Source organism: Phoca vitulina, unplaced genomic scaffold (assembly GCF_004348235.1).
Source record: "Phoca vitulina isolate PV1807 unplaced genomic scaffold, GSC_HSeal_1.0 scaffold9, whole genome shotgun sequence".
Taxonomy (NCBI): Eukaryota; Metazoa; Chordata; class Mammalia; order Carnivora; family Phocidae; genus Phoca; species Phoca vitulina.
The window spans coordinates 35,328,043-35,354,816 of record NW_022589712.1 but is presented as its reverse complement, the minus strand read 5'-3'; the positions used below and the strand labels follow the sequence as shown (position 1 = coordinate 35,354,816).

General features: G+C 34.3%; 1 protein-coding gene across 13 annotated transcripts in view; it reads right to left on the bottom strand.

Annotated features, from left to right (window-relative positions):
* The window catches only part of PTPRK (protein tyrosine phosphatase receptor type K), a 554,769-nt gene that overhangs the window by 20,694 nt on the left and 507,301 nt on the right, over positions 1-26,774 (bottom strand). Inside the window, exons 14-24 of one of the 13 annotated variants that reach the window (XM_032407893.1) lie at positions 20,901-21,039; positions 19,834-19,875; positions 17,819-17,848; positions 12,755-12,915; positions 10,852-10,887; positions 8,889-8,900; positions 6,392-6,576; positions 4,605-4,692; positions 3,457-3,533; positions 3,244-3,261; positions 601-637 (exon numbers count right to left, since the gene is read on the bottom strand). In XM_032407893.1, coding sequence (XP_032263784.1) covers positions 601-637; positions 3,244-3,261; positions 3,457-3,533; positions 4,605-4,692; positions 6,392-6,576; positions 8,889-8,900; positions 10,852-10,887; positions 12,755-12,915; positions 17,819-17,848; positions 19,834-19,875; positions 20,901-21,039 — 825 coding nt within the window. The other 12 variants (XM_032407894.1, XM_032407895.1, XM_032407896.1 and 9 more) reach the window with 12 other exon arrangements.

Genomic DNA, 26,774 nt, shown 5'->3' with positions numbered 1-26,774 from the left:
ACTAAAGGTGTTTTAGGATGCTCTTATTCCCCAGTGTGCCACTCTAACAAGATTTCTCTGCCTTTTTCTTATTTTCTACACAGAATGAACTTGATGGAGCTCCCTTTAGCCCTTCGTTTTGTCTGTCTTGAAAAAATTTGCTGGAAGACAGTCTAACATCTCATTGTAACAATATCAGTCTTGGGTAATACTCCATTCCAGGACCACAGACCTCGCTACCAAAAAAGGGCAACTTATCCAAGGTGAGACCTCTCTTGCTTTCATCAAAAGTAATTCCTGTGTCCAGCACTATTAGCTAGTGTACTCTGGGACATCCGAATACCAAAACCCAAACCACAAATCAGCAGTTTCTCTTTTATTTTAATTAAAAAATAAAGTGAGCTTTAATTTATATGTATTTTACACAGATAAAACAACTTGTATTATACAAATGAATAAAGAGCGGTCTCAGATGATCTGATCTTTTTTTCAGTTAAGTCAGATAAAAATGGCAAAAAAAAAAAAACCAAACAAACCACAAAACCATAAACCAGACCAACACCATATGGATGAAAAAGCAACTTTGGTTGCTCTAGAACATTTAAAAAGGTCATGTTTTACCTTGAGTTGCAATGTAGTGGCTTGGTCTCTGGTAGCCCTAAAATAGGAGAACAAATTGGTTATCATTTTACATCAGTATCAGAAATAAATGAATGAAGGCATAAAAAGATGAAGACAACCACCTGTTAAGATTAAGTTATAGTAAAAAGTCCAGAAATGAGTAGTGAACTCAGAGTTCACTTCTCAAACCTAGGTTATCTGAAAGGTAAACATAAAACAAAAATTAAATGTTTTAAGGGCTCCGATTAGAATATGTATTGCATAATTGAGTTTTGTTTGCTAGGGAATAACCTCGTAGATATTGTTTGGTTTTACTAAAATGTTTATGCCTTCATGTTAATCTTTAGTCATTCATTCCTGGCAAATGGTGTTCAAAAATATTAATTCTCATCTTATCATCCAAAAGTACAACACACTGCATTACAAATGGACAACGACATATTAGAACCATAAAAAAATAACAGAACATTCCAATGTTAGAGCTGGACAATGCATGTGTGCATTAAGTCAAAGTCCTGCTGAGCTATTTTAGAGAATATTCCTGTACTATAATATGTTCAGGAATCTGCCAAAACTATTTTGTGTGTGCTGATAATATTAGTTCACACACACATAATTACAGGTACACACATATATAGGGAAAGAAGAGTTTTAAATAAAATACATCTAATCCTGAACAAAAAATTTAGCACTTTTTTCTTTTTAGTGTGCCAAGAGCTTTAGGTGGTTAAACATTTAATACTGTTTCAACAAAGAAATTATTCCTGATAAGAAATAAGTTGTTAGTTGCTCTCAATTGATTTGAATTCCGGTACATCATGAGTAGCACAACTGTTAACGGTATAATAGGGTTAAGCTTCGAATTTGTTTTGTATGTATCAAAGGACCTCAGCAAAAGCCTGTGGTACAATTTGTCCACATTTGGTGTGGGCAACTCGATGTGCATATAAATGCACATAAACTGAGATCTCCAATCTAAAACTTAACAGGCTGAGCAGCATACTGCTGCCAATTTGGAAGTTTTCTATTTCTTCTTATACCAAATAGTACAATTTTTCATGGACAAATTTTTTCCAAGCTCTATAAGCATTTCATCTCCTGTTTTTCATGAAAAATTTACCAATTACAGAAGAGTCTTAAGTGTAATACACTAACGGGAAAGAGAACATTATGGCATTGTGTAGTAATCAGCCAAAATACACTGGGGTCTTAACAGAACGACTGGATAACAACACAGTCTCATTTAGAACACAGTTTTACCATATGAACCATAAAGTAGTAGTATAACAAGGCTCCAGTGTATATGTCTTGGCAGAAAACCAAGGTTAAACTGAATAGGTAAGAACAAGTACAAATTTGTCACAAAACTGCTGAATTTTTTATTCTAAAGAGTGGACCATTAGCTTAGCTTTCTCTTTTGAGACGTCTGATAAATTTAAAATATCAAATGAGAGTCAAATGATGATCAGAATTTTTACCAATATACTCAGAGACTATGTAATAAAATTAATTAGTCCAAAGATATCAGTGATGACAGTTCACAAAGTAACTATAAAACATGAACTTAATAAATGTGACAGAGGTCATTTCCTATTTATGGAAATTAGACAAAGTCAGGGCCTAATTTTCATGTTTTATATAACTATAAATGTGTACAACATATATGCTGCAGTATTTGATACTTCTACCTTTTGCCTTCCAATTAATGCATGTCTTTAACTGATTAATCTCAGCACACCTAGGACTGAATTATTTAAAAATAGCAGATGTTTCATGAGTGCTTTGTATGTGCTAGGTATCGTGCTGAATGTTCAACATGCATTACTTTATTTAATTCTCACAACAAAACGATGAGGTTCGTACTATTATTATTATCCCCACGGTACAGAGAAGAAAATTGAGGCACAGAGAAGGGAAGCAACAGTCCCAAGATTTCCAGCATAATTTTGAACCAGGAAATATGAATAAAGAGCCTCTCCTTCTTACATGTAATGTAGTATTATTACTTCCTTGACAATATTTTATCTTTGATTTGCTAGTGACTTTCCATTAAATCAACAATTTGCATGTAGATATATTTGTAACCAAAATGTAACAGTGGAAACCTGTGACCAAAACAAGCTTTTTGGTTTGCATGATTCGATATATATGTGTGATATGTATATTTTACAAATGCAATTTAGAAATGATTTGGCCTAAGTAATTTTAATACTTTAACAAGCCAATACCACACCACAAAATAGTCTTCCTACCCATTTTTAACATCAGAAGTCAAATGTAAAAAGTAAAATTTCAGAAACACTAATACACATCATACTATCCAGCTTCTCACATGTTTGGGGAAGGGGGAAGAATAAAAGCCAGAAACAGAAATCATCAACAAATAAAACTCGAGTACATCATAACTTGTCAAAATCTGAAAATGGTCCTGTTTTTCTAAACACAGCAAAGGGAAGGAGGTAAAATAGATCTTCACACATGTAAAGGAGTTACAAAAAAATGAACATAGATATACCGTATGAGGCTACTTAGGGGAAGCATGCAGAGGTAACTAGTATTAAGCATTAGTAAGAACTGTAATTAAGAGTAGTTATATTAAATATTTACAATAGGGTGCTGTTATTTACATATAGTGGTACTTACATCCCTGTACAGCCATATCTACAGCCCAAACCAAAGTCAGGTGTGAAAGAAAGCACAACAACGTCAGTGAGTACTAGGACGTAGAACAAGGAAAAGTGTACAGTTTGTTCTTTATTTTAAAAAGCTAGCAATCACTTTATAGGTAATAACAAGCAAAAAGATTCACATATATAAGCCAACAAATTGGGCACACCGAACTATAAAAATACTTACATCTATATAGTTGGCATTAATGTAATCTGAAGAAGGATCATCCTCAACAGGTTGCAGAATTACTCTGGAGTGGTCATCTAAAGTTGTTAAACAATAAAATAAAGCTATTAAATTTCCCCTCTGTTCCAAGACAATGACCTTGGTAGAGACTTAAAATAATTCAGGGGTTGCTGATAGCTTATCCATAACAGGCTACTATTCAAATTTCCTTAAAGAAATACAAGAACTTTGATGAGCTCAGTACTTACTATAACATCCTGTTAATAAAGCTTCAACGACTAGCATCTTCATAGTTAGGAAGGTTTTAGGGAACATGGTAATGTCTGACGAATCATCATTGGCTTTGTCTAAAGGACTGAACTCATTTTAATGTCTAATTCTGCTTCTTTGACATGGGTTTAAACGGGTGGGATCCATTCCTGCTGCACTTTTACAGCAAATGAGCCACGGAACTAGAGAGTGAATTCTGAATCCCTGCTCTCGACTTCTTAACTTCTTGAGAGTCAAGGTTGAATTCTGATGTAGTCAGATGTATTCAGAAGATATTTTAAAATAATTTAAATTGAGATCTGAGTGGGCCAAGTACATCACTAGCTAGTCACAAACTAAACTATGTTACTTTCCTTACCATTCCTGTGGTTTCATAGGATAACCAATTTATTTATCCCATGCAAACACCTTAAAACTTAATGAAGTCCCTAACGACAAATAACACGGAGCAGCCGGAGTTCAGGCACTCGCTGCAAAGAAGAAATAAAGGTTATATGGAAAGAATAACACTCTCACTTTGAGAATGTTTGGTAGAAGTGTTATAGCAATTTATCACTGAAAAGACCTTTCTTTTTCATTATCCTGATATTCTTAGCTGTCAATAACACCCCATGCATTTATGTGTAAACATAAAATCAAACAAGTTATCTCCACAGGGTGAAGAGTCTGAGTCAATTTAGTTAATGACGATGACGACAGCTTCAGAGTCACTGCCAAGAGCCAATGTTGTTTTAATATTAAATAGATTACTTTATAAACAGATGCGCCACTCTCTGGGATTCTCTTGAAGTTTAAAAGCATATAAGGAGGACTTTCCACTTAATATTTATCTTCTATACACAATATTTACATTCACCAAGAATTGTATGAGAACTTACATGCTATAATGTTTCCATAACGATTTTTTGCTCTATTTTGATCTTTTTTAGCTACATCCCAAGATGCGGACTGTCCTTCAAAGAAGCTCTGGAAAAAGAAAAAGTAACAAGAAGACAGAATTTAACTCTTTTTCTTGGATCAGGTTTATCTGTTCTGAAGACCAAAATAATAAAAGCCACTTTTCTCAGGGAGGAAGGGAGTCCTAGAGTAGTAAACAAGTTCTCTTTTCAGATCTCAAAGCTTGTTTGTTGGACTCCTACTTGCTCATTCTGGATTGGACTGAGTTCAAAATAAGGACAAAAAAACAACTTTAGGAAAAAAAAGGAGCTTGAAACAATTTCAAATTTAAGATTGCTACAACTCTGAGAGATGGAAGTAGAGAAAGCATCAAAACGTCAAAACTACTTTTAATGAGTATCTTTCAAATGTTTTTCCCTTAGCATTTATAACAGGAAAAAGAAAACCTGTTTTCCCCCATAATTATTCATTAAATCGTGTGCAATACATCCCATTTCAGTTTCTTTGAAGATCATGAAAAGGACAGAGTCTCTACAACAAGGGACCATATGAAAATTAAAAAGAGTCACCTTATCCAAGGATCTTGGAACAGATGAATTTGCTGATTGGTTTAATTACCATATGCAGCAATTTAAAATATGGGTATAGATTTCTTTTTTGCAGTAACACTTAAACTTTGCTCAACACAGGAAATGGGGTCTTCAAAGAATCAACGGTTTTTAAGTGAGGTACACAGGAATACACATGAACAACAACAACAAAAAAACCCCAGCTCTGGCAGAATCTTATAATTCCTTGCACTATTTTCTTGCCACAGCACAGTGTTTCCGGTGTGTATCTCAAACCAACTTTCAAAATTCACAGCTAATTTTATTTGCTCCCAAACTCAGGTATACCAGCCATCTGTAAATAAAATACAGAGTTCAGAAGATTCTTCATGCAGTCGAACGCATTTCAGATGATCTTTTAAAGTCAAGTACTGCTTGGATTCTTTCACTTTAAATGTGTGTATATGGTGGTTATGAGTACGGTGGTGGAGGAACTTCCTTCTATGCCCGAGGCTGACATTTCTCAGTAAGTGCCGAGTGGCAAAGGAACTTTTTCCTTTTTGCTATATTATGTTTATTGAGATGTTCAGTTTAAACCACTTCCTGTGGCAGTATGACTTACACTTGTATTTTGGATTCAGGAGGAAGGGGAAATCAAGTTGGAAGAACAATTTCCCACATCCTTCTTTTGGCTTCTAATGTTGTCTAGATTCGCAGTGCTCTGTTTTTCTTCCCGGCCACTTTCAACCAATAAGCCACAAAGAAAACTAAGAGTGACAAGCAGTACATTTAGAACACAAAGATCGTCCCCCACTTCTCAAGAGAGGGTCAACAAGCAAAGAGGCAGAGAAGTACCTACTGCTTCAGTCATTCAAATGGTCGACTCTGTAGTGATACAATGGGACTCAAAGGATCCTGTTAATGGATTTTTCGGCGGGTGGGAAATAGAAGGTCTAACAAAGGGGTTTTTAAATAGCATAGTAAAATTCTGGAATCCAACATGTAAGAATTCTTCAAGCGAATTTTGACCCAGAAAGTGCCCTTTCTTTCAATTCGTCTACCCCTTCTCCCCCATACACATTTGAGGATATTCTCAGAGACACAAGATTGGAGTCTATGGAGTAGACTCCCCTCCTTGTGACGGTAAAGGGAGGAAAAAAAAGGTTCAATTCCACTATTACGATTAGAAATAACATTTAACGTAGCATTGAAACTTTCACCTCATATTCCTCTTTGAACCCATAGCTGTCTGACGTCTTCATGAGATTAATGTGCTGCAGTAAGTCGGCAACTCGGATGGCTGGGTGCAGCTGTCCCGTCTGGTAAGGGGACTCTGTCCCCTCACAGAGGTAGCGAGGTACATCTAGAAGACGACTGGACTCTGCTGTGGCACTGTGGTTCTCATCTGGCGGGTTTCAGATTCCAGAAGATTAAAAAAAAAACAAAGTTATCTTGTTTAGTATATATCTATGCAAAGAAGATTGTAAGAACTTAAAGATTTTTCTGATAACAGGAGGAAGAAAAAAGAAATACAGCAATAGATCTCGGGCGGCTTCCCTACACAGACAAAGCCTTTTACATCCGCTCGAGGTATGAGGTCAGAGTATATTATGTTTATGTCATCGAGATAACGAATGCTGTGAGATGTAGACATCTGATCCACTTTTAGAAAGTATAAGTGGGAGATTTTGCTGAGTTCTTCCTTTTTCTTGTATCTGCAGTCACAGCAGCATAGAGTAGGACCAGAAGATCAAGCTGTCAACTTGGAGAGGTGTTTTCATTGGCGGGTAAACTGAACAAACTCCTTCCCCACCATATCCCAGCCTCGCTCACAGACCCCATCTAGGCAACCATCCCCCAAAGGGCTGCTCTCTGTGGCTTTGTGGGCCTACTCTGCCGCCTGGGGCTTCTGAGCACGGGACAGTCCAGAGTGGGAAACACGGGCATTCTCCAGAATCATCCCCTGGCCCCACTATGTCCGCAAGCCAGGCTATGCATACATTTATACTCAGTCTCTATCCCTTTGGGTTATTACGATGGTTGTTGTTTTTAGTGTAAGTATATTTTGACTTCTGGCCGCTGTGTGAAAGAACTAGGGTATGTCTCTGGGGCAAAATACGTAGGTTGTTCCTCTGGAATTCTTCCCTGACCCATCCAGGCTGAGCTACACAGCTCCTTCACTATGTTCCCATGGCCTCCTGTTCTATGTGTCCTTTCCCTTACTCTATATTTTAGTCATTTGTCTCCTGATCTCTTTCTTTTCACTAAACTCTGAATGCTTAAAGTGTAAAAACAGAGTCATAGTTGTCTTTTTGTTCCTAGTGACTGGCGCAGTCACTCAAATATATATCAGTGAATGAATTTGTTAAAGAATCCCTCACCACCCACATTTAAGTGTAGGCCCCATCCCCACTGTGTTATTAGCTGAAAATGAAACTTTTAAGTCTCTTTGTGTCATAAGAAGAAATGAACAAGAACATTATACCTATGAAGAATAAATATTATTTTAATGACCACAGCACTAATCATTACAATGAGAAAAAGCATGCTTATATTTACCACATTTAAACTTACCACTTAAAAAAAAAAAAAAAAACAAATGTTTTAAGGGGCATTACTTTGGAAAGCATTATACTGCCATATTCATTAACAGAACAGAAAGTACACTCTTAGGGGAACTTTTGTTTTTAATGATAATGCATAGTGTAGAGAACGATATTTAATGAACAGTTAAACATATTTCAAGTGCTGGTACATTTGCCTGTTCTATCACCAACTCTACAAATAGGATATGGCAAAAAATGAATTGTTGTCCCCATGATAAACATTTTTTCTTCCTGGAGAAGGGAAAAAAAAAAAAAAAACAGAACCCCACAATCAGATTTGTGTGCGTCTATAATTTAGTTTGATTGCATTTATTTTACTTTCTCTTATTAGGGTGAATGCTTTTTTTTTTTTCCCTTTTCTTTTCTTTCTTTCTTTTTTTTTTTTTTTTGCATTTTTTCTAAAAATGTCACATTGAATCCAAAAAACCCCTGGTGGATTCTGTTGTGACCTAACCACCCAACTCAGGTTTTGCCCACCCCCTCTACACACCAACATTTGCTAGCAAACACGATTCATGAGTTTCCTTTACTTCCTATGAGACTAACACTCAACTGATTTGTCTTTGCTAAAATATTACAGTCAATAGACTGACATAAAGGTGAACGTAAAAATTCAATTGAGAAGCCACTGATTTGGGCACTGTCACAGAATATACAGCTTAGGATGAGAAGTAAAGAGGACAGATAATGTCGGAGAGGCAAAATGCAATCACCCAAGCTGGAATACGGTAGCCCAGGCTCTGTGGAGCAGGCTCAGAGCTCATATCATACCTGCTGGAGCAGGAGAATATTTACAATTATAAAAGGCTCAGTGAGAAACAAAGAATTCACCCATATTCCAAATCTTACACGGTATGTCCAGTATGAAATAGACAGTGTTTTTTGTTTTGCATTAAGCTTTAACACAGTAATACAAAGAGCAGTATTCATTAAAATAATCACATATGAATTATTAATCTCAATACATTTCCACCTCATTACACCACCTAATAATGTCGCTATTAGGGAGAGTACATGTTCTAATCATTATCCTTATTACACATTTAAGAATAATAACTTCGAATATTTCCTTGATGGAAAGGTTTTCTAGAATTCTTTGCAATGCACTTACCAGTTATAGGGACTTTAACCCAATGAAGCAGTAAAACACAAAAAAACAAAAATATGAATCAATATGAAAAGTTTCAAAGCGCTTTTAAGATCAGTACGTAGGTATTAATATCAAGCAATATTTGAAGTGATTTCAAAAATTGCTTTACAAATACAAAATCAAGTGGATGCAAAGTAACCATAAACACTATGATTCCAAGAATGATGAAAAATGCAACAAACTTTCTACATCTGATATGATTAATGAGATTTAGCTTTTAAAGAATATATTTTTTAAAAACACCAACCAGCTTGACTTTCAAAATGAAATAAAATGCGTAACAACTGCTTCTATGGATAGACTTTATGGCTGTTGTGTTAACTCTAGCCTTCCTTAAACATAAATACCCGTTTTCATAGGGCAAATTCTTACAATAATCTTTTAAACGTTACAGTTTGTAAAACTCACATATATTATTTCATTTTTTCTTTACAAAACTGTGAAAAAGTCTACAGATGGGAAAGCAAAGACATAAGGCACTTCCATGGGTTCATACTGTGAGTCCCCAGGAGAACTGAGACTTGGACCCAATTCAGCATTTTCTTAGAATATTACTGTAATGAAATTTTAACATTTAGGTAACTAATTTTTCCTCAGTGAGTTTTTAATATTTTAATTGAATTTTACTTATTAATTTGATGGTGACAGCATTCTGCAGCATTCTGCTTAACAGAAGATGACATTTTCAGAGGTATTTGGTGCCATCCCAATGATCATGATTCTGGCTCCTCCCTACATGACTGGGCTACCCATTGGGACGAATTCCCCAGTTTACTTCCCTGTCATTATTGGTGTGGACATCAAAAGGAGAGTACAATCAGAAAAAGAGAACATTGGCTTCCAGAGTTTTTCAGAATATATATTCTCTATATTATAAAATTATTTATAATTATTTTAGTAAAAAAGAGGTATGTTTCCCTTACCTGAATTAGCTGTATTATTCCCAAATATTTTAAAAATGTATTTAAATGTTGAATACATGGATAATAAAAACATGCATAAAATGTAAGATAAGGTATTATGTTCACAAGAAATTTGAATTTTTATATTTAATGAGAGAATTGGGAACTTTTAAGATATATTTATCTGGCAATTTCCATATTTCTTTGGTTAAATCTTAAATATTAGAAACACGGGGGTAAAACTGATATATAGAACTTCTTAACATATAAGCAAGCTGGTCAAAAATCATTGGTGTGTAATTAGTCAAGGACTAGAGTACAAATTAAAATGAAACTCATTCCATTCTTAAATATACAGTTAAACATTAATTTTACATTTGAAAAGGCCTTATTCATTACTAGCAATACCATTTGTCTTAGATGTTGTATAGAGGTAAGCCTTGGCTTATTCTAGATTTCTTGAAGGATAACACATCACATAAGATGCATATAGAATGCAGAACTCCACATCAATATTGTAGTAACTTTGCCTGCATTTATAAATTCTTAATAAAGACAAAACTAAAGCAAATGCACACATTCTTAATGTTTCCTTGGAAATGTGTTCTTTAGTTGCTATAAACTTAGGAGGATTGAGAAAAATCTTTCCATCAAGTAGATTTTAATATATAGATTAATCATTCAGGTAGCGCTGGCCCCTGAGATGTGTGCATTTGGGTTCATTCTGCTAACCTGCATATGTAAACGTTAGTCATATACTAAGGGCCATTGTACTTTTGCTCCAAATCTAACAGAACAAAGACTTTAAAAATATGTTGCTTTAAAAAAAGCATTTTACTAATTTGAAATCCACTAGATCGGATTGGTTTGACGACAGTTGCTCTCTTTGATAAGATCATGACTTAATTTTCAAAATCAAGCTGCTTCCTACACTGTAAATAATTACTGTGTAGACAAAGCTATAACTCATGCAAGGATGTGTGATCCATGCAAGAAAGAATGATAAAGAATTAGGGCCTCACCTAACACAGCGGTCGGCACAAGTGGATCATTGGGCACTGCAGGAAAACAGAGCTCATGAAGGAATATATTGCCCTAAAGTTGTATTTTACATTTTTCCTTTAAAATAGATTTATGCTTTCTTAAGAAATAAAACTATTCAACTTTGATTATTATAACCTGCAAAGGTAAAATTCTTTTTCAGCTTGGGTTATCTCAAAACACCAGGAAACGTGTGTCTATAATTAAAGTTCAGTATTCTGTTCAATTTTTAAAAGCCAGGAAGATTCAACGTGACATTATAAAGATTATAAAATGGTGGTGGGGTGGGAGAGACCCATTTAGATCTATCAAGCAAGGTACTTAGGGAAATAATTATCTCATATTCATTCCAAATAAATTTTTTTCAGCTAACCGTAAGAAATAGAGTTAATCCTTTTTCCAAATTCATAAATTTGAATCCAAATTCAAAACTGGGTATCTGTAGTTTGTTACACTGCTGAATTCAAGCTTCCTAATAAAGTACTAGCATAGGCAATAGGTAGAAAAGTTTAGGGAACAAACATGCTTTCAAATCCCTTTTAATTATTAAATCAAGTGGTTAGAGAGATGGTACATCTATATTTTCAGCAAAACTTATTTTCGACAAAAATAGTACTTTATGTTTTTCTCTATCATTTATCTTATAGTGAAATAGAAGTAAAATAGATGAAAAAGGCCCATCATGATTAAAATTAAATTCCAAAATGACTCATACAGCATAGTTATAGCTATTAATTTGGTGTCAATATATATCAAGGAAAATGATGGGCTGCTTTTAGGGCCAGTAATTACTGAAAATTTTCACCAAGCTAAACATTGCAGGAAAAAACCTTCCCTTTCTGAAAAGACATAAATACACACAACCTACAAATACTTTATTTTCTCAACCTCACCACTCCGTATGTATATAATCTGTATAGGAAATAATACTTCTTTTGTTTGCTTCTTTCCTTTAGATACATGTTTCAAATTGGAGTAAGCAAATCTCTGGAATCTAAGAATACCTCTGTGTATACACGGCCAGGGATAAACATGACTTGCCTTCCTCATGCATCACTTTTACATGAGGATTTGAAGAAACAGTCAGGTAATTTCACTTAAAATTTAAGTACCAAAATAAACACAGTGCTATAGAACAGAATATAAAATTCATAGGAAATCTGAAGATAAACAGTAATATTGATTGTGGGGCAATTATTCAAATCATCTGCCATGAGGTAGTACTTCAGTGTAAATGTTTTAGAAGTCCTGTCTTTATAGATCAACATTAGGAATTTTTAATATGGATGAACAGATGGATGGATGGATGGATTTTGCCATTCCCTGCCAATCCGCCAGTACAAGTAAATTTTTGAATTGCTCATCAGATACTTAAGAGCATGTAGTCTCTTCTTTCCCCTAGTTAATGTTTTATGACTGAAATTCTCCAGGAGTCTTTGTAGAATAATAGAGTAATTTCACCCATGCCAATAATTCCCAGAAAGAATTATGATGTTAAAGTTCTAAGGGAACTTTACCTTACACGAAAGAAGACTCAAATGGCAAAATAATTATAAATAAATTCTGAAGCGAACTAACTTTATGTAGGCAATCAAGTATTTCAACTTAGAGCAATAACATATGCTTTGGTGTTAAGTAGTGTATGAATATCTTTTATGATACAGTAATAAAAGTCATACAGTCTGCAGTTAAACTAAATCCAGCATCAAGACTGAAAACAAGTCCTCTTAAAAATTCTATAATATTCCCTATCACTTTTTCTCCTTCTGGCTGTTTTGTCCATTTCTGTTTTACTTTTTCTCACTATTCAAAGGTAATGTGTTGAATTCAAAGTGATTTAAAGGGCTTCAAAATCACTTATTAAAATTTTAATGAAGAACTTACATCTTGGACTGAAATTATGCTGGTCCATGAAGGTGATGGAAAGAGGGTCTTCTGCATGCAGAGTGCTCTGATCAGCATAACTTCGGTCCATAGCATTTACCATGTGAGTCATCTCCTGCCGGGTGTTCCCCATGGCGTCTTTGCGTTTTTTAGCAAGCTTGCTGCCAAGGCAAATACAAATGGGAAACCTTAGTGTGAGGCTTGAAGGAGAGTTGACACTAGCAGTAAGCAGTTCAAGAAAGCCCAAGGATAAGAATACATATAGATGTAGTTTGGAATCTCTAAGTTTCCTAATTTCAGGAATTAGGTTGTATATTCAAACAAGATCTGCTGGTAGCTATAAAACTATTTGTCATATGGATATTTCAACATTCAAGCAGTCAATCGAAGCCTTTCATTTCTTGTATTAAAATAGTCATAAATTATAACTATGCTTTATTAAAGCCATAAATAAATACTTCCTTAGTAAAATTGTTCAAGGAAAATGTAAGCTAAGGCTAAGTTTTGGTTTTCAGGTAATTAATTCTTTTGATCACCTTTTAGAAGTTCTTCTGGGGAATAACATGACTAGTTTTTAAAGTTTTTTTACTAGAGTCACCCAACTAAAATGCACAAAGAAATCCCATTCTTCATTCTCTGTTTTATTATTCAGTAAAAATGCAACATGTGTAGCATTAACGTATTTAGTAGCATATTTATAACATTAATCCCAACTTAATCTGGAGAGTTGCAGAATTTACCACTGCTAGATTTAATGCAAATATACATATATATGGAAAAATTATATACCGTGTAAGAAAAGCACCCTGAGAAAAGTTTGGAAAATATAATGTTGACATATTATACAAATGATCATAATCTTGAGTTATAGCCATTTTTACATCCTAAAAATGTGTTTTAGAACCACATGGCAGAATCTTAACTGAAGAACTGCCTTATAGTGCAGCAGGGCAAATAACTGAGGGGATTTAGAAATTAGTAGAGTGAGACTTTTGAGCTACTCAAATATTGACATCTTTATCTCATATATCAAGGATGTGAAACACATTCTGGTTCTTTGTGAATGTTACACATAAAACATGCAATAAAAAACCATTAAGGGCATATAAAACATTTATTTCACATTAACAAGGCAATTTATATATAATATAAATAAAGGCATTCAAAAAGCCTGTAGCAGCCAGATTATGTTTATGGCAGCAGTTTATGCTGCCTTGGAATTATTCCTCAGCTAGATCATTAACTAGGACATATTCTTCTGATTCTCATTAGTATCTATACTAGAGTAAATATACTACAAATATTTTTTAAAGGCTCATTTAATGGTTGTTTGCGTCCAAGGGCCTTTCTTTTACAAAACTAATGTGGCAATATGAGAGCTCCTCCGGATTTTCCTTCCTGAGAATAATAGTACTTGGCCTCAAGGGGTACATACCCAAAATACCCAATATAGTGATACAACAGATTTGACACTGAAATAAGATAGTCAGAAACTAAGCTTTAGGATGCAAATGGCATTAATTTTTTTAAAGAAATAATAATAATGGTAATGACAGTACTAGTAATAAGAACAATGACAAAAGTATAACAAGAACTACCACCACCACCATCACTGCCATGCCCACTACCACCATCATTTATTAGGAATATTTCCTGTATTCGTTGAAAGGGTTATTATCTCTTTTTTCTAGGCTAGGGTGAATGTTAAAAACCTGCAAAAATTACTGACTTCAGACAGGGAACACAGATGAGTCCTGCTGCCAGTGCTAAGACATTGTATGGAAGGATGGGGATGGTGGAGAACTGGAAAGCCATTTAGGGGGCAACCTGGCCTAAGTGACTACTGGCATTTGATCCCAGTAATTTTAAAAATTATTTTTAAAGACAAGTCATGAATCTGAATATTATGTTAAGTTTCCTGATTTTTTGATTTTTTCAAGTCGATCTATTTTTCAAAACCAGCTATGGGGCAAATTAAACATCAGCAGGTCATATTTTAGTCTATAGACTTTCCAGACTTACCTCTAGACCACCATATAAGGTATTTGTTCCTTGACCTACACTGTTCCTTTTTCCCTCTAGTATCTGGTTAGCTTCCATTCCGTCTCACTGCATCAGGAGGCTTCTCGGATCCCAGTACAACCCACCTCAGGTTAGGTTTCCCTGCTAGGTAGCTTTTTGTTTGTTTGTTTGTTTGTTTGTTTTTTGTTTTTGAAAGCTAGGCATGGAGCCCAACACAGGGCTTGAACTTATGACCCTGAGATCAAGACTTGAGCTGTCAGGAGTCGGACGCTTAACCAACTGAGTCACCCAGGTGCTCCCCTGCTAGGTATTTTTATAGCACCATGTTTTCTGCCTGTAACAATCCTTACCATGTATCAGTGCAAGTATCCTTCTGTTTCCCCGTTGTGTGTTCCACGGAGAGAAGGACCATTACTCCGAGCACTTACAGCATCTCTAGCACATAGCAGGCCCTCAATAAATCCTTGTTGAATGGATGAATTAGGCCTGTTCTATGCATCACACTTTTCACTTGTTAATTCAATTAATTCTCAGATCAACCACTGAAAAAGGCATGAGGATTCTAATTGTATAGATGAGTTCATTGAGGCTCAGACAAGTTAAATAACTTGCCCAAGGCTATTTATCTAATAATAAGTGAAGAATGACCTGGTTCTGAGCCTAAACTGTTACACTGTACCCAGTTGCTGACATTTTTTTAAAAATGCCACATTACAAGTACATATTATGAAGCATCTAGGAATTAAACATTAGTTGTTATAAATTTGAGAAAAAGAATGTGAATACAGCACAAATGTTTTGCCCCTTTAAAGTGTTAAAAGAGTAAAAAAAACAATTTAAGAAATAGCTTCCAATCTTTGTTTCTTGGGCAAGAAGAATGAATTCATCCCTCAAAAAATTTGAGATTGAACTGGATAAAAATAACACAACTTGAAATGTGGATTAAAAAATACTGTTAAAATTTTGAGGATGGGCAGTTCAAAGCATTTAGAAAAGACAGGTTTAAACTTTGCGGCTTTACTTTAAAACATATAATTTATATGTATATTTTGTGATTAAGGAAAAATAAGAAGCAATTAACTTGTCAAATGTACGGCTGATAAAGTTTTCATGGCAATGAAAGACTTTTAAGATTCACAAACCTTTGTTAGATGACAAATTATGGGGGGAGTTATAACCTTTGTTACTATTTGCCAGCCATGCATTATCAACTTGGTTTTTATACCTTAACCCTCACAACAACCCTGTGAGGTAGGCTTTAATTCAGGTTATTACAGAATAAAAATTAACATTAGAGTTAAGTGTTTTGATCATGAGTGACGGTCACTATGACATTGCCAATGAACTTAGCTCAAAGATCACAACTGGTTTTCTTTTAAATTTTATTTATTTACTTTTATTAAAAAATCTCCAATTCAGGTTAGGTATGTTTAGATCAGATATGTTTAGATTTAGATTAGGTATGTTTAAGGAAGCTTTAAAAATCATATTCTGTGACATTCTTTTGAAATTATGATTAATAATGCTAATAGCCCTATGTACTACAGTAACAGTATCATAACCTACTATATAGCCTAGAATAAAGAAATGTTATCCATCCACTAAGAAAGCAATCCCACTCTAACATTACAGGTACACTGATGGTTAGTGGTAAGCTTACTGACATTCTTACATGTACTTACTGATTCCTACATGTTTGATGCTTTTTCTCTCTCTGAGCAACCAGCAATATATATACATATATATATATATACACACACACACACACACACACATATATGTGTATGTATATAATGTATGTATATATGGTACACTTCAGGACAGTTAAGCAATTCATTTTGCAACCACTTGAGTTTGACAGATGTGCAAATGACTTTCATTATCAAAGCAGCCCAGCATAAACTTCTGCAGGTGGATATATGGGTGGGCTATAAAGAGGAAAAGTGTTCCATAATTGTATGAAATGGTACAGTTAATTACCTTTGGTTTCATCAAACATGATTTAACAAGGATATTATGATTCATCACAATAAGCTAAGAGCACTGTTAGTTTATACACCTGCTTGTTTTAGCAGATTATAAGAAGCCAGCATTTATAATATTTAAAATATTGGCAGACCTCTGTTACAGTCATTGAGACTCTTACCAAATTTTATTGTAAAGCTAGCTTAAATTTACCTTGTAAAATAAATACTGTGGGATAAATGTCCCCAGACATACTTAATCACAATTCTTAAGCCTTAAAAGTTGGTGAATCAAAACTGATAAAGCAATGTCCAAGAACATTTTTTGCTATCATTCTTTTGGATTGGATGAATAACCCGGCATCTAAGGTAATAAACTCAAGACGACTAGAGAAATAGAGGGAACAATATTCTCTGTCCTTATTCAAACTAACATTCCATACCCAAGTATAGGGTGAGCTAAGTGTTTGGAAGAGAAAAGGAAATAGAGGACACCTAGGTGTGTTTTGTGTAGGATCACAGCGTTCTTTTTGGTCTTGGCTTTATAAAATCATTGTCCTGTTTAAGTTATGATAAATCAACTCAATTTTTCTTTCCTAAAAAGATTTTTTTGTTTGTCACTGCAACATTATCATTTTATCCATTTGTTTTTATAAGAGCATACTGCTTGCCTAGATGGCCAGACCAAAGGTGTTCTGAAGTGATAACCCGTCCTGGATTCCTGGAAATGTGGAGAAAGACGTTATCACAGTTAGACCTGACCTGATCTGTGGTATGAGGTATCATGTTTATAAGTTACAGGTTTGACTTAAGTAAATAAATGATGTTTTGGGGGTGTAGTCTAAAGCTACTAACGGAAAATTATAAATAAAATTAAAAGTAGCTGAACATACAGAAATACAATATCCCTTTTTAAAAAGATTAACAAAGTAAGTTAATGGTTAAACTTTATATTTTAGAGTCCAGAAAACATCACCAAAATCACAAACATTTAAAAATTTTTTTGTTCTTGTTTTTTGAAAAGGGATACTGCATCTTTAACACATGTAAAGTTGTATATCACCCGTTTTCTACTTACAGGTAGTAGGAGTAAGAATAGTAGCTCCTCCTGGCAAGCAAATCACAGACAGTGGAAAAAGAGAAGCAATGGTGAATGAAAAGCGTGACTCTGTCACATTCAATAAAGCAGAAAAATGTGTGTTAAAAAATAAAATAAAGTAAAATAAAATAAAAGTCATGTTTTTTTTGGTTTGCATTTCAATTTGCTCATGCATTTGGTTAGATATTTTTTTGCCATGCAATTAGACAGATATGCAATAGAAAAATAAAATTTAAAATACATGCTGGTATTTCTCTTGCTGCCAGAAAAATTTAAAAATTAAATGGATTGTGTATTTCAACATGCAGTTAAGCATAATATTATCCATTACCATCGAAAAGCCATGACAGATGGAACTGCTGTGTATAGAACTTTTACACTAAATTGACTATTTTTCTTTAGATACAAAACATAAATATCTATTAAGTTAATATAGAATATATGCAGAGTGACATCTAAATTTCTAAACAAATTGTTATATCTTAATGGTACAGGGGTACATACATATATTGTGTGAATATACATATGCCCCATGCACTATAAATACACGGAGATATTTCCACAGTAGATGTATGTGATCATGATATCATACACAAACATTTACTGTATTGAAACATAATTTCAAATTTATGCTGGGAATTAATAATGTATTCATGCTGCACATTTAAAATATAATACATAACCAATGAAAAAATGGCATACATTTGGAAATAATTCAACAGCGTTTAAATTAAAAAAAAATGACATTGCGTTTTGAGAGATGCGCTATCCCTTTTCTTAGCCTAAAAACTTACTTTATATATACCCTCAGCTGTAGAATTTTACTAAATTGAATTCCAAACCATATCTTTACACAAAACTAAAAAGTGCATAGAACTTTTTTCAACATGAGAAATATACCTATGTATATTATTCCCAGTGAGGGATAAAGTCTTGAGAAACTTAATTTCCCATAAAAACAAAGACTGTAAGAGACTAAAATAGTTTGCTTTTACATTATTTTTGTTATAAATTTGTGTATTAAAAGGGAAACATTATATACTAAAATTGATTAAGCTTGATACTATGCAATACGGTGATAAAATCTATGCCTTTGTGTATGTATAATAAACATATTTGTTACTAAATCATACACGATACATGTGAGACATACTACATATGAGTAAAAGTCATTACAAAGTTGCTTAGATAAGGGATTCATGTAATTTAGTTCTAGTATTATATACTGGAAAGAAGTATACCTAAATATGTAACTTTCTCTGTCTATAAAATTGCAACTTTTCCTAGTCATAAAGGTTGTGGTGAGGAAGAGAAACAAAAGCCCTGGAATACTCTCTACCAAAAGACAATCAATTAATGCATAATTATGAAAAGTCAAACATTAAGCATTCTAATAGAGAGGCCAACCATTTAAAATATGAACCAGAAAAAAAATTTGTACATTATGCAATTTTAGACAGTTGTCAGAGCATTTTACCCACACAAAAATAATCATGCTTAGAGATTATTTTGGTTTACTTTAGGAAATTTATGTTTCAATTTTTTTCTTGTTATTTCTGAAACAGAGGGCCATGGATAAGGAAGGCTACAATAACAAATAAGTGTTGAATAAATAACAAATAAAACCAATAAGTTTAACCCAATTCTAACTGAGTGAGGACATAATCAGAGGCCAATTTCATGCTCTCATTTCCAATCTGAAGGGACTGGAATAGTTTTATAATTGTGAAGCAAAGTTTAGTTAACTCTCTAAACAGTTTAGTTAACTCTGCAAATATAAATTTAAACTAAATAGAGACATAAGATCTAAAAGGTTACAATCAGCCATTTTATTGATCTTAATTGGCAAATTCATATTACTAAAATACTTAAACCTTCCTATCTCAATCATGATGTATTCTCCAACCACAGAGGTAGACAACAGCAAAAAGAGAAAGCACTATTAGGGAAAGCACGTATGTAGCTAATTTAACACAAAACACTATAATGCATACCTAATGTTTCTAATGCAGATGTGTCTTCTCCAACATATATATCTCCAGGGGATAATTGTAAAGAGGCAATACATTAAAATAAACTCTGATGGAATGATTAAACATGTAGTATGAGTCTTATCTATATTGTTAATGATTTATTTTGAGTATAAAACAATCCTAATAGAATATGATTTAATGTAATGTAAGCAACATCATTTAATATTCGATATAATCATAAATTTTAAACACTTCTATACAAAAAGCTATTTTAGGACTGTACTCTGCATGTAAAGACTTGTTTAAAAGTCCTTCTAAACTGCAGTATAATCTAAAACATATGATTGGAAGGATAAGAGAGTTGTATCAGTTTCTAAGATAACGCCTTTTAGATAATGACATTTTATAGAATGGAAAGAAGTTCAAGTTATAAAGACTATATACTTCAAAACGTTTTTCAACAGAGTATACTTTAATCTCCTGAGTAGAGTTCAGTTTCAATTCCTAGGTCTTAATATCTTCATAGAATTCCAGAAGATGGCGATATTGGTTGATATTGTATAAAAGACTAATGCTCAATTAAAAAAAAAAGAGACTCTTCATATTAATGTGCTGAAATATTTAGTCAGTGAATATTTAATATGCAATTTCACAAAATAATATTTAGATTCTTTTCATATCTTACTTGTAGTCAACATTTAGAAAAATAGAGTAAGAGTACAAACTAATTCACAGACCATAATCCAAGCATCATAATAAATACTTTTGCCATTATTAGTAAATAACATTTCAAAATAAAAGATAAATGAGTATCTCAAGTGTCTCTGCATTTGAGAAATTTAAATTCATACATTACTTTCAAAGTTAATTTGACAAAAAGTATATGTTTATATCCAAAATTAAACTGCAAAGAACCGATAGGAATTTATTTAAAAGTCAGGAGAAACAGACTCAGATGCTGGCAACACTGTCAAAATTCAATCCTTCTTGTTTGTTCTATTTCAAAGGAGCTCAAGGAAACAAAACAGTATTTGAAAACTAGTGACATAAATGGTAGGTGAATGGGACAGAACAAAATCAGGTCTTACCTTTTTTTTACAATTAGTATGACAACTAGGAGGAGGAGGATGAACACCAGAATTCCAGCACTAATTCCTGCTATTTTCACCACTCTGTCTGTCTGCTTGGCTGGGTCTGGAATCACTTCTGGTTCTTCTGTTGCTGCTGCTAAATGAATTTAAAAAATAAGTTACTGAAAGCAGCTAATTATCATAGAAATGAAAATTAGTCCCAGCCAAAAATTACTACCAAAAGAGAATTTGTTTATTTTATTTGAATATAAATAACCTGGATATATAAATACAAAAGCATGCTGAACTACAGCATAAGAGAGTTAGGGTAGAGATAAGGGGAAAGCCTTCTGAATAGGGATTTTGTCAACACATAAAAATAAAACAAAACCTAGTAAAGACTATCAGAGGGAATGGTGAACTATTTTTCTCCAAATGTCTGTAGAAGTCAGACACAAGATTTTTAGCCTAGAATATGGAAAGAGATGGTGTCAGATTTAGGGATTCATTTGTTTGCTGGCTCATTCAGCAAACACTTCTGAACTCAGGCACTTGGTGCTGTGCTTGGCCCTTCACAGTACTTGTCAATAACACTTGCCTGGGACACAAGAGGTTAGGTTAAATAACTAGTGGAGGTGTCAGTTTATGATTTGATATACAAGATTTGAAAGGAATAGCTGGTTTGGAGGAAAAGAAAAAACAAATACATCAAGGAATATTTCACATTCTCTTTAAAAATAAAACCCAGATAATAAACTTGGGAAACAGAACTTTGAAAAGATAAAGTTGTTTTATTATTATTTTAAAAATTCTTCCCCCCCAAAATTCTTTTTTTTGTTCCAATTTCTTTTTTATTTAATTTCTAGTTAGTTAACATATAGTGTAATATTGGTTTCAGGAGTAGAATTTAGTGGTTCATCACAAGTGTCCCCCCCCCGCCCGCCATTTTTAAAGTAGGCTCCACGCCCAGCATGGAGCCCAACATAGGCCTTGAACTCACAACGCTGAGATCAAGACCTGAACTGAGACCAAGAGAAGGATGTTTAACTGACTGAGCCACCCAGGTGCCCCACAAAAAGTGCCATCCTCTGCCCACCTCCCTCCAGCAACCCTGTTTGTTCTCTATAGTTAAGACTCTCTTATGGTTTGCTTCCCTCTCTTTTTTCTCCCCTTCCCATATGTTCATCTGTTTTGTTTCTTAAATTCCACATATGAGTGAAATCATATGGTATTTACCTTTCTCTGACTTGGTTTGCTTACATAATACACTCTAGCTCCATCCATGTCATTGCAAATGGCAAGATTTCATTCTTTTTGGTGGCTGAATAATATTCCATTGCATATATATACACACATCTTCTTTATCCATTCATTATACTTCTAACTATCCTTCTTTCTCAAAGTCACCACCATCCCCCACATATACACACAATCAAAAGCATAAACCTTATTAGTCAATTTACAAGTTCCACTAACCCTCTGAAGATATTTTCCTTTTACCTTATTAACCTTGAAAATTGGCAAGAAAAGTATTATTTTACATTTTTCCCCATAGAAAAACTGAGGCATAGAGAGATAAGGATAGATTATAAATTGCTCAAGAAGAGTAACAAAATCTAACACATCTTCTATCTTCTAAAACAGCATTTCTCAATGTTTCCAGATCCATAGTCCCTCCTGTTAAGAATCTGGGTGACAAGAGTATGGGTGACTCCTAGGATTAGGCACATTTGGGAAACTGCCTTAAAGCATCCACCACAGTGTGAGGAGATGGTGGCTGAATGAACAAATGAGCCCCTAAATTTAACCTCATACCTTTCCAATGGATAATTTACAAATTCCTTTTAAAAACTATTGTTCTATATTCAATTCTTTCTTTTTTTTTTTTTTTTTTTTTTAAAGATTTATTTATTTATTTATTTGAGAGAGAGAATGAGAGAGAGCAAGCACATGAGAGGGGGGAGGGTCAGAGGGAGAAGCAGACTCCCTGCCGAGCAGGGAGCCCGATGCGGGACTCGATCCAGGGACTCCAGGATCATGACCTGAGCCGAAGGCAGTCGCTTAACCAACTGAGCCACCCAGGCGCCCTTCAATTCTTTCTTCTTTAGACTCTCTGTCTTGGCTTCCGAACCCCCTCCCCATGCTTTCACTCCAGGTTCTGCATATCTGCACATCTAAATATCTGCTCTACTTTCCCGACCTGCCACAGTTTCTCCCCAAAAGAGACGGACATAAGGTTACTAATTTTTCATTTTTCCAAGTAGGAAATTAAAAATAATGAATATATCTAATATCAGCATCATTTCATAAAATGGCAATTTAAAGTAAAACCAGTAGGAAACATAAGTTTGAAGAAAGTGTTAGAAGAAACAGTTTACTTTATAAAACAATTCACTATAACTGTCTTAATTTATCTTATTTCAATTGGATAGGACAAAACTTCCCCATGGGTCTATCTGGTAACGGTTATTCTCAAGTAGGAAGAGCAAGCCTTCAGCTTGTTTCTTCTGGTAAGCAAGGGAGTTTTCCTTTCTGACATGACACTTTCCATATATCTAGGCTTCAGGAAATTTCCAATCTCATTAATTATGAATAGAGGTAGTTCAATGTTTACCACATTTCAAACTATACATTATAGTTCAGTTCATCAAAGCATGTATTAAACATATTGGAGATCTCTTCTTTCCCAAGAACAATTTTAGAAATACATACACATCAGTGTGTATGAAAACATGTGGAATATATTTCAAAGTTGGATATAAAGCTAAAGAGAATATATGTTGTTTGTAATTCTCAATTGGATTGGTTTAAAGAGTTCCTGCTTCAAATACGGAGACAGAATGTTTGATGTAGAAATCCCTAGAAAAAACTTAGTGGCATGCAACAAATCATCATTATTCATTAATTAATGCTTATTCTCACTAGGTTCTAGGTTATGCTTGGCTTTCCGAGAGTAACAATGATTGCTTTGTGATTTGACGTATCTCACAGAATTAAATGTTTCTGAAACTCATTGAAAGATCAGTTCTTATTCAATGAGGTAAGTATATATTTAATATACATTTTTATTCGACAAAACATATAATTATGAGATACTTTTCTAAAGATATTATGCCATAAGTAGCACGTATCTCCTAAAAATTTTCAGAACTGCTAAGCCCACCAAACTTCAGAATATACACAGGTGCAAATATAAACTCTGATCACGAAGTATGAACAGGCAGTCTTAAAATACTAGCTGGGTTTATAGTCAGAATGGCTAAAATTAACAAGTCAGGAAACAACAAATGTTGGTGAGGATGCAGAGAAAGGGGAACCCTCTTACACTGTTGGTGGGAATGCAAGCTGGTACAGCCACTCTGGAAAACAGTATGGAGGTTCCTCAAAAAGTTGAAAATAGAACTACCCTATGACCCAGCATTTGCACTACTGGGTATTTACCCCAAAGATACAAATGTAGTGACCCGAAGGGGCACATGCACCCCAATGTTTATAGCAGCAATGTCCAAAATAGCCAACTATGGAAAGAGCCCAGATGTCTATCTACAGATGAATGGATATAGAAGATGTGGTATATATACATATATATGGAATAGTACTCAGCCATAAAAAAAATGAAATCTTGCCATTTGCAACGACATGGCAAATAAGTCAATCAGAGAAAGATAATTATCATGTGGTGATTCCATTCATATGTAGAATTTAAGAAACAAAACAGAGGAACATAGGGGAAAGGAGGGAAAAATAAATCAAGACGAAATCAGAGAGGGAGACAAACCATAAGAGACTCTTAACTCTAGGAAACAAAATGAGGTTTGCTGGAGGGGTGGGAGGTGGGGGATGGGGTAACTGGGGGATGGGCATTAAGGAGGGCACATGATGTGATGAGAACTGGGTGTTATATAAGACAGATGAATCACTGAACTTTACCTCCAAAACTAATAATACACTCTATGTTAATTAATTGAATTTAAATAAAATTAAAAAAAAGAAAAAAATACTAGCTGGGTTTAATAATTAAATAACAAAACTGACATAAAGATGGTGGGTAAATAATTTCAAATTCAGATATTGAAGAATTTTTGTAAGTCTCATTAAATAATATAGATTTGCTGATGAATTAATCTAAACATATTTTCAGAAACAAAAAGCCAAATATAAAAGTCAATTTCTGACCAAAGGCACTGATAATCTTGCAAGTAAGTGTATTCAGGGTATAAAGTAATGAGACTTTTATAACCTATTATGTAAAACAGTGTTACTACTTTAAAGTCATAGTCTATATGTCTTTGTTAAACACTGGACTTCAATTAATTTTTCCCAAATAGTTGAAGAAAAAAACACTAAGTTCATTCATTTGGGTTAAGTAAGGGTGCTTGTCTGTCATGATTACAACTCTTGTGCAGAGCTGTTCATCAAAGCTTCAACATCATTATTAAACTTGAGGACAGAAGGCTAATCAAATTCTCTAGGAACATACGATTTTGTGGCTGTTTTCCCTTGATTGTGAATCCTCCTTGAAGTCTTTAGCTGAGACATTTATTATTATTATTATTACTAATATTTTTTATTAAATGTCCATGTAAATTTATTACTTTAGATACTTTAATCACATATATTTTTCTAAGTTCTTGGCCTACTAGAACCAAGGAACATAAATATCCTATTTAAAATCATTCAAGCTTAGAAGATTCATTAATGGAAACACAGAGTAACCCCTAAGTGAGCATTTTCTATTTTCTTGAAAGAGAGCAGAAAGCTATTATAGTGACTGCACCTTTGAGCCCTGTTTATAATTTATGCACATACACAAAGGCGATGCAGAATACCTCTTTCAGAAATGCTTTCCTTTGACATAAATCTTTACCTTTTTTTATCTGTCAAAGAATATTTAAAGAGTCCCCATTGTTCTGAAGCCAAAGGGAGCATAATTCTTTGGACAGTGAGAAAGAACTAAGGCAGTATTTCCTTTTAATTGAGCAAATTTATGTGTTGCTTTTTTTTTCTTGCAAAATAGTTAAAGTGACCTTATAAATTGTGTCCTTCCTCCTGCTATGTAAAAATAACTTACCTGAAAACTTCAGGTAAAAGATTTAGATTAAAAAAATATACAAATACCACCCAAACACACAAATTTACTTAAATTTAAAAGCTGTGATCATATTCCATTTTCATGATGGATATTAGAGGTGGAAGCCTCTAAGTTCAATATATTAGGTGATCTCATAACAACTTTAGAGACACCATCATCCTGTAAATTTCACAAATTCTCCAGGTATTTCACTAGTGCTTTCTTTCCTTCTCAGTTGTAATTCTGAAAATTGTTTACACTCACTTCCCAATCATTAATTTAAATGCTATACTCAGAGGGAGGAAGATGGCAGAGGAGTAATGGACCTTAGTTTTGTCTGGTCCCTGGCATATTCAGCTAGATAGTTATCAAATCATTCTGAACACCTGTGAACTCAACCACAGATCTAAGAAAAGAATCGCTGCGGCCACTTTTTGCAAGGTAGGAGGTGCAGAGAAGTTAATCTGAGGCGATATATCGGAAGATAAACTGCAGGGGGAGGGAGTCTCCATTAGCCAGCCATTGGAAAGTGATATAGCAGCGGAGCACAATATCAGAACTTTTAGAAGTCTGCTCTGGTGAGGGACGCCCCTGCCTGAAGGGCGCTCAGGTGGCTAGGTGGGGGTGGAACCCTAGGTGGGACAGTGTGGTCTCAGGATCCCTGGGGTCACAGGAAGACTGGGGGTGCCTGGGTGTGGCAGAGTTCCCAGGTATTGGAGCAGGGAAGCCAACTGCAATCAGTGAGCCCAGGAGTGGGCTTTCAGCTCGGGGTTGCCATTAATCATGAACCATGGCATGGTCGGGTGACTGCCCTCTGAGGA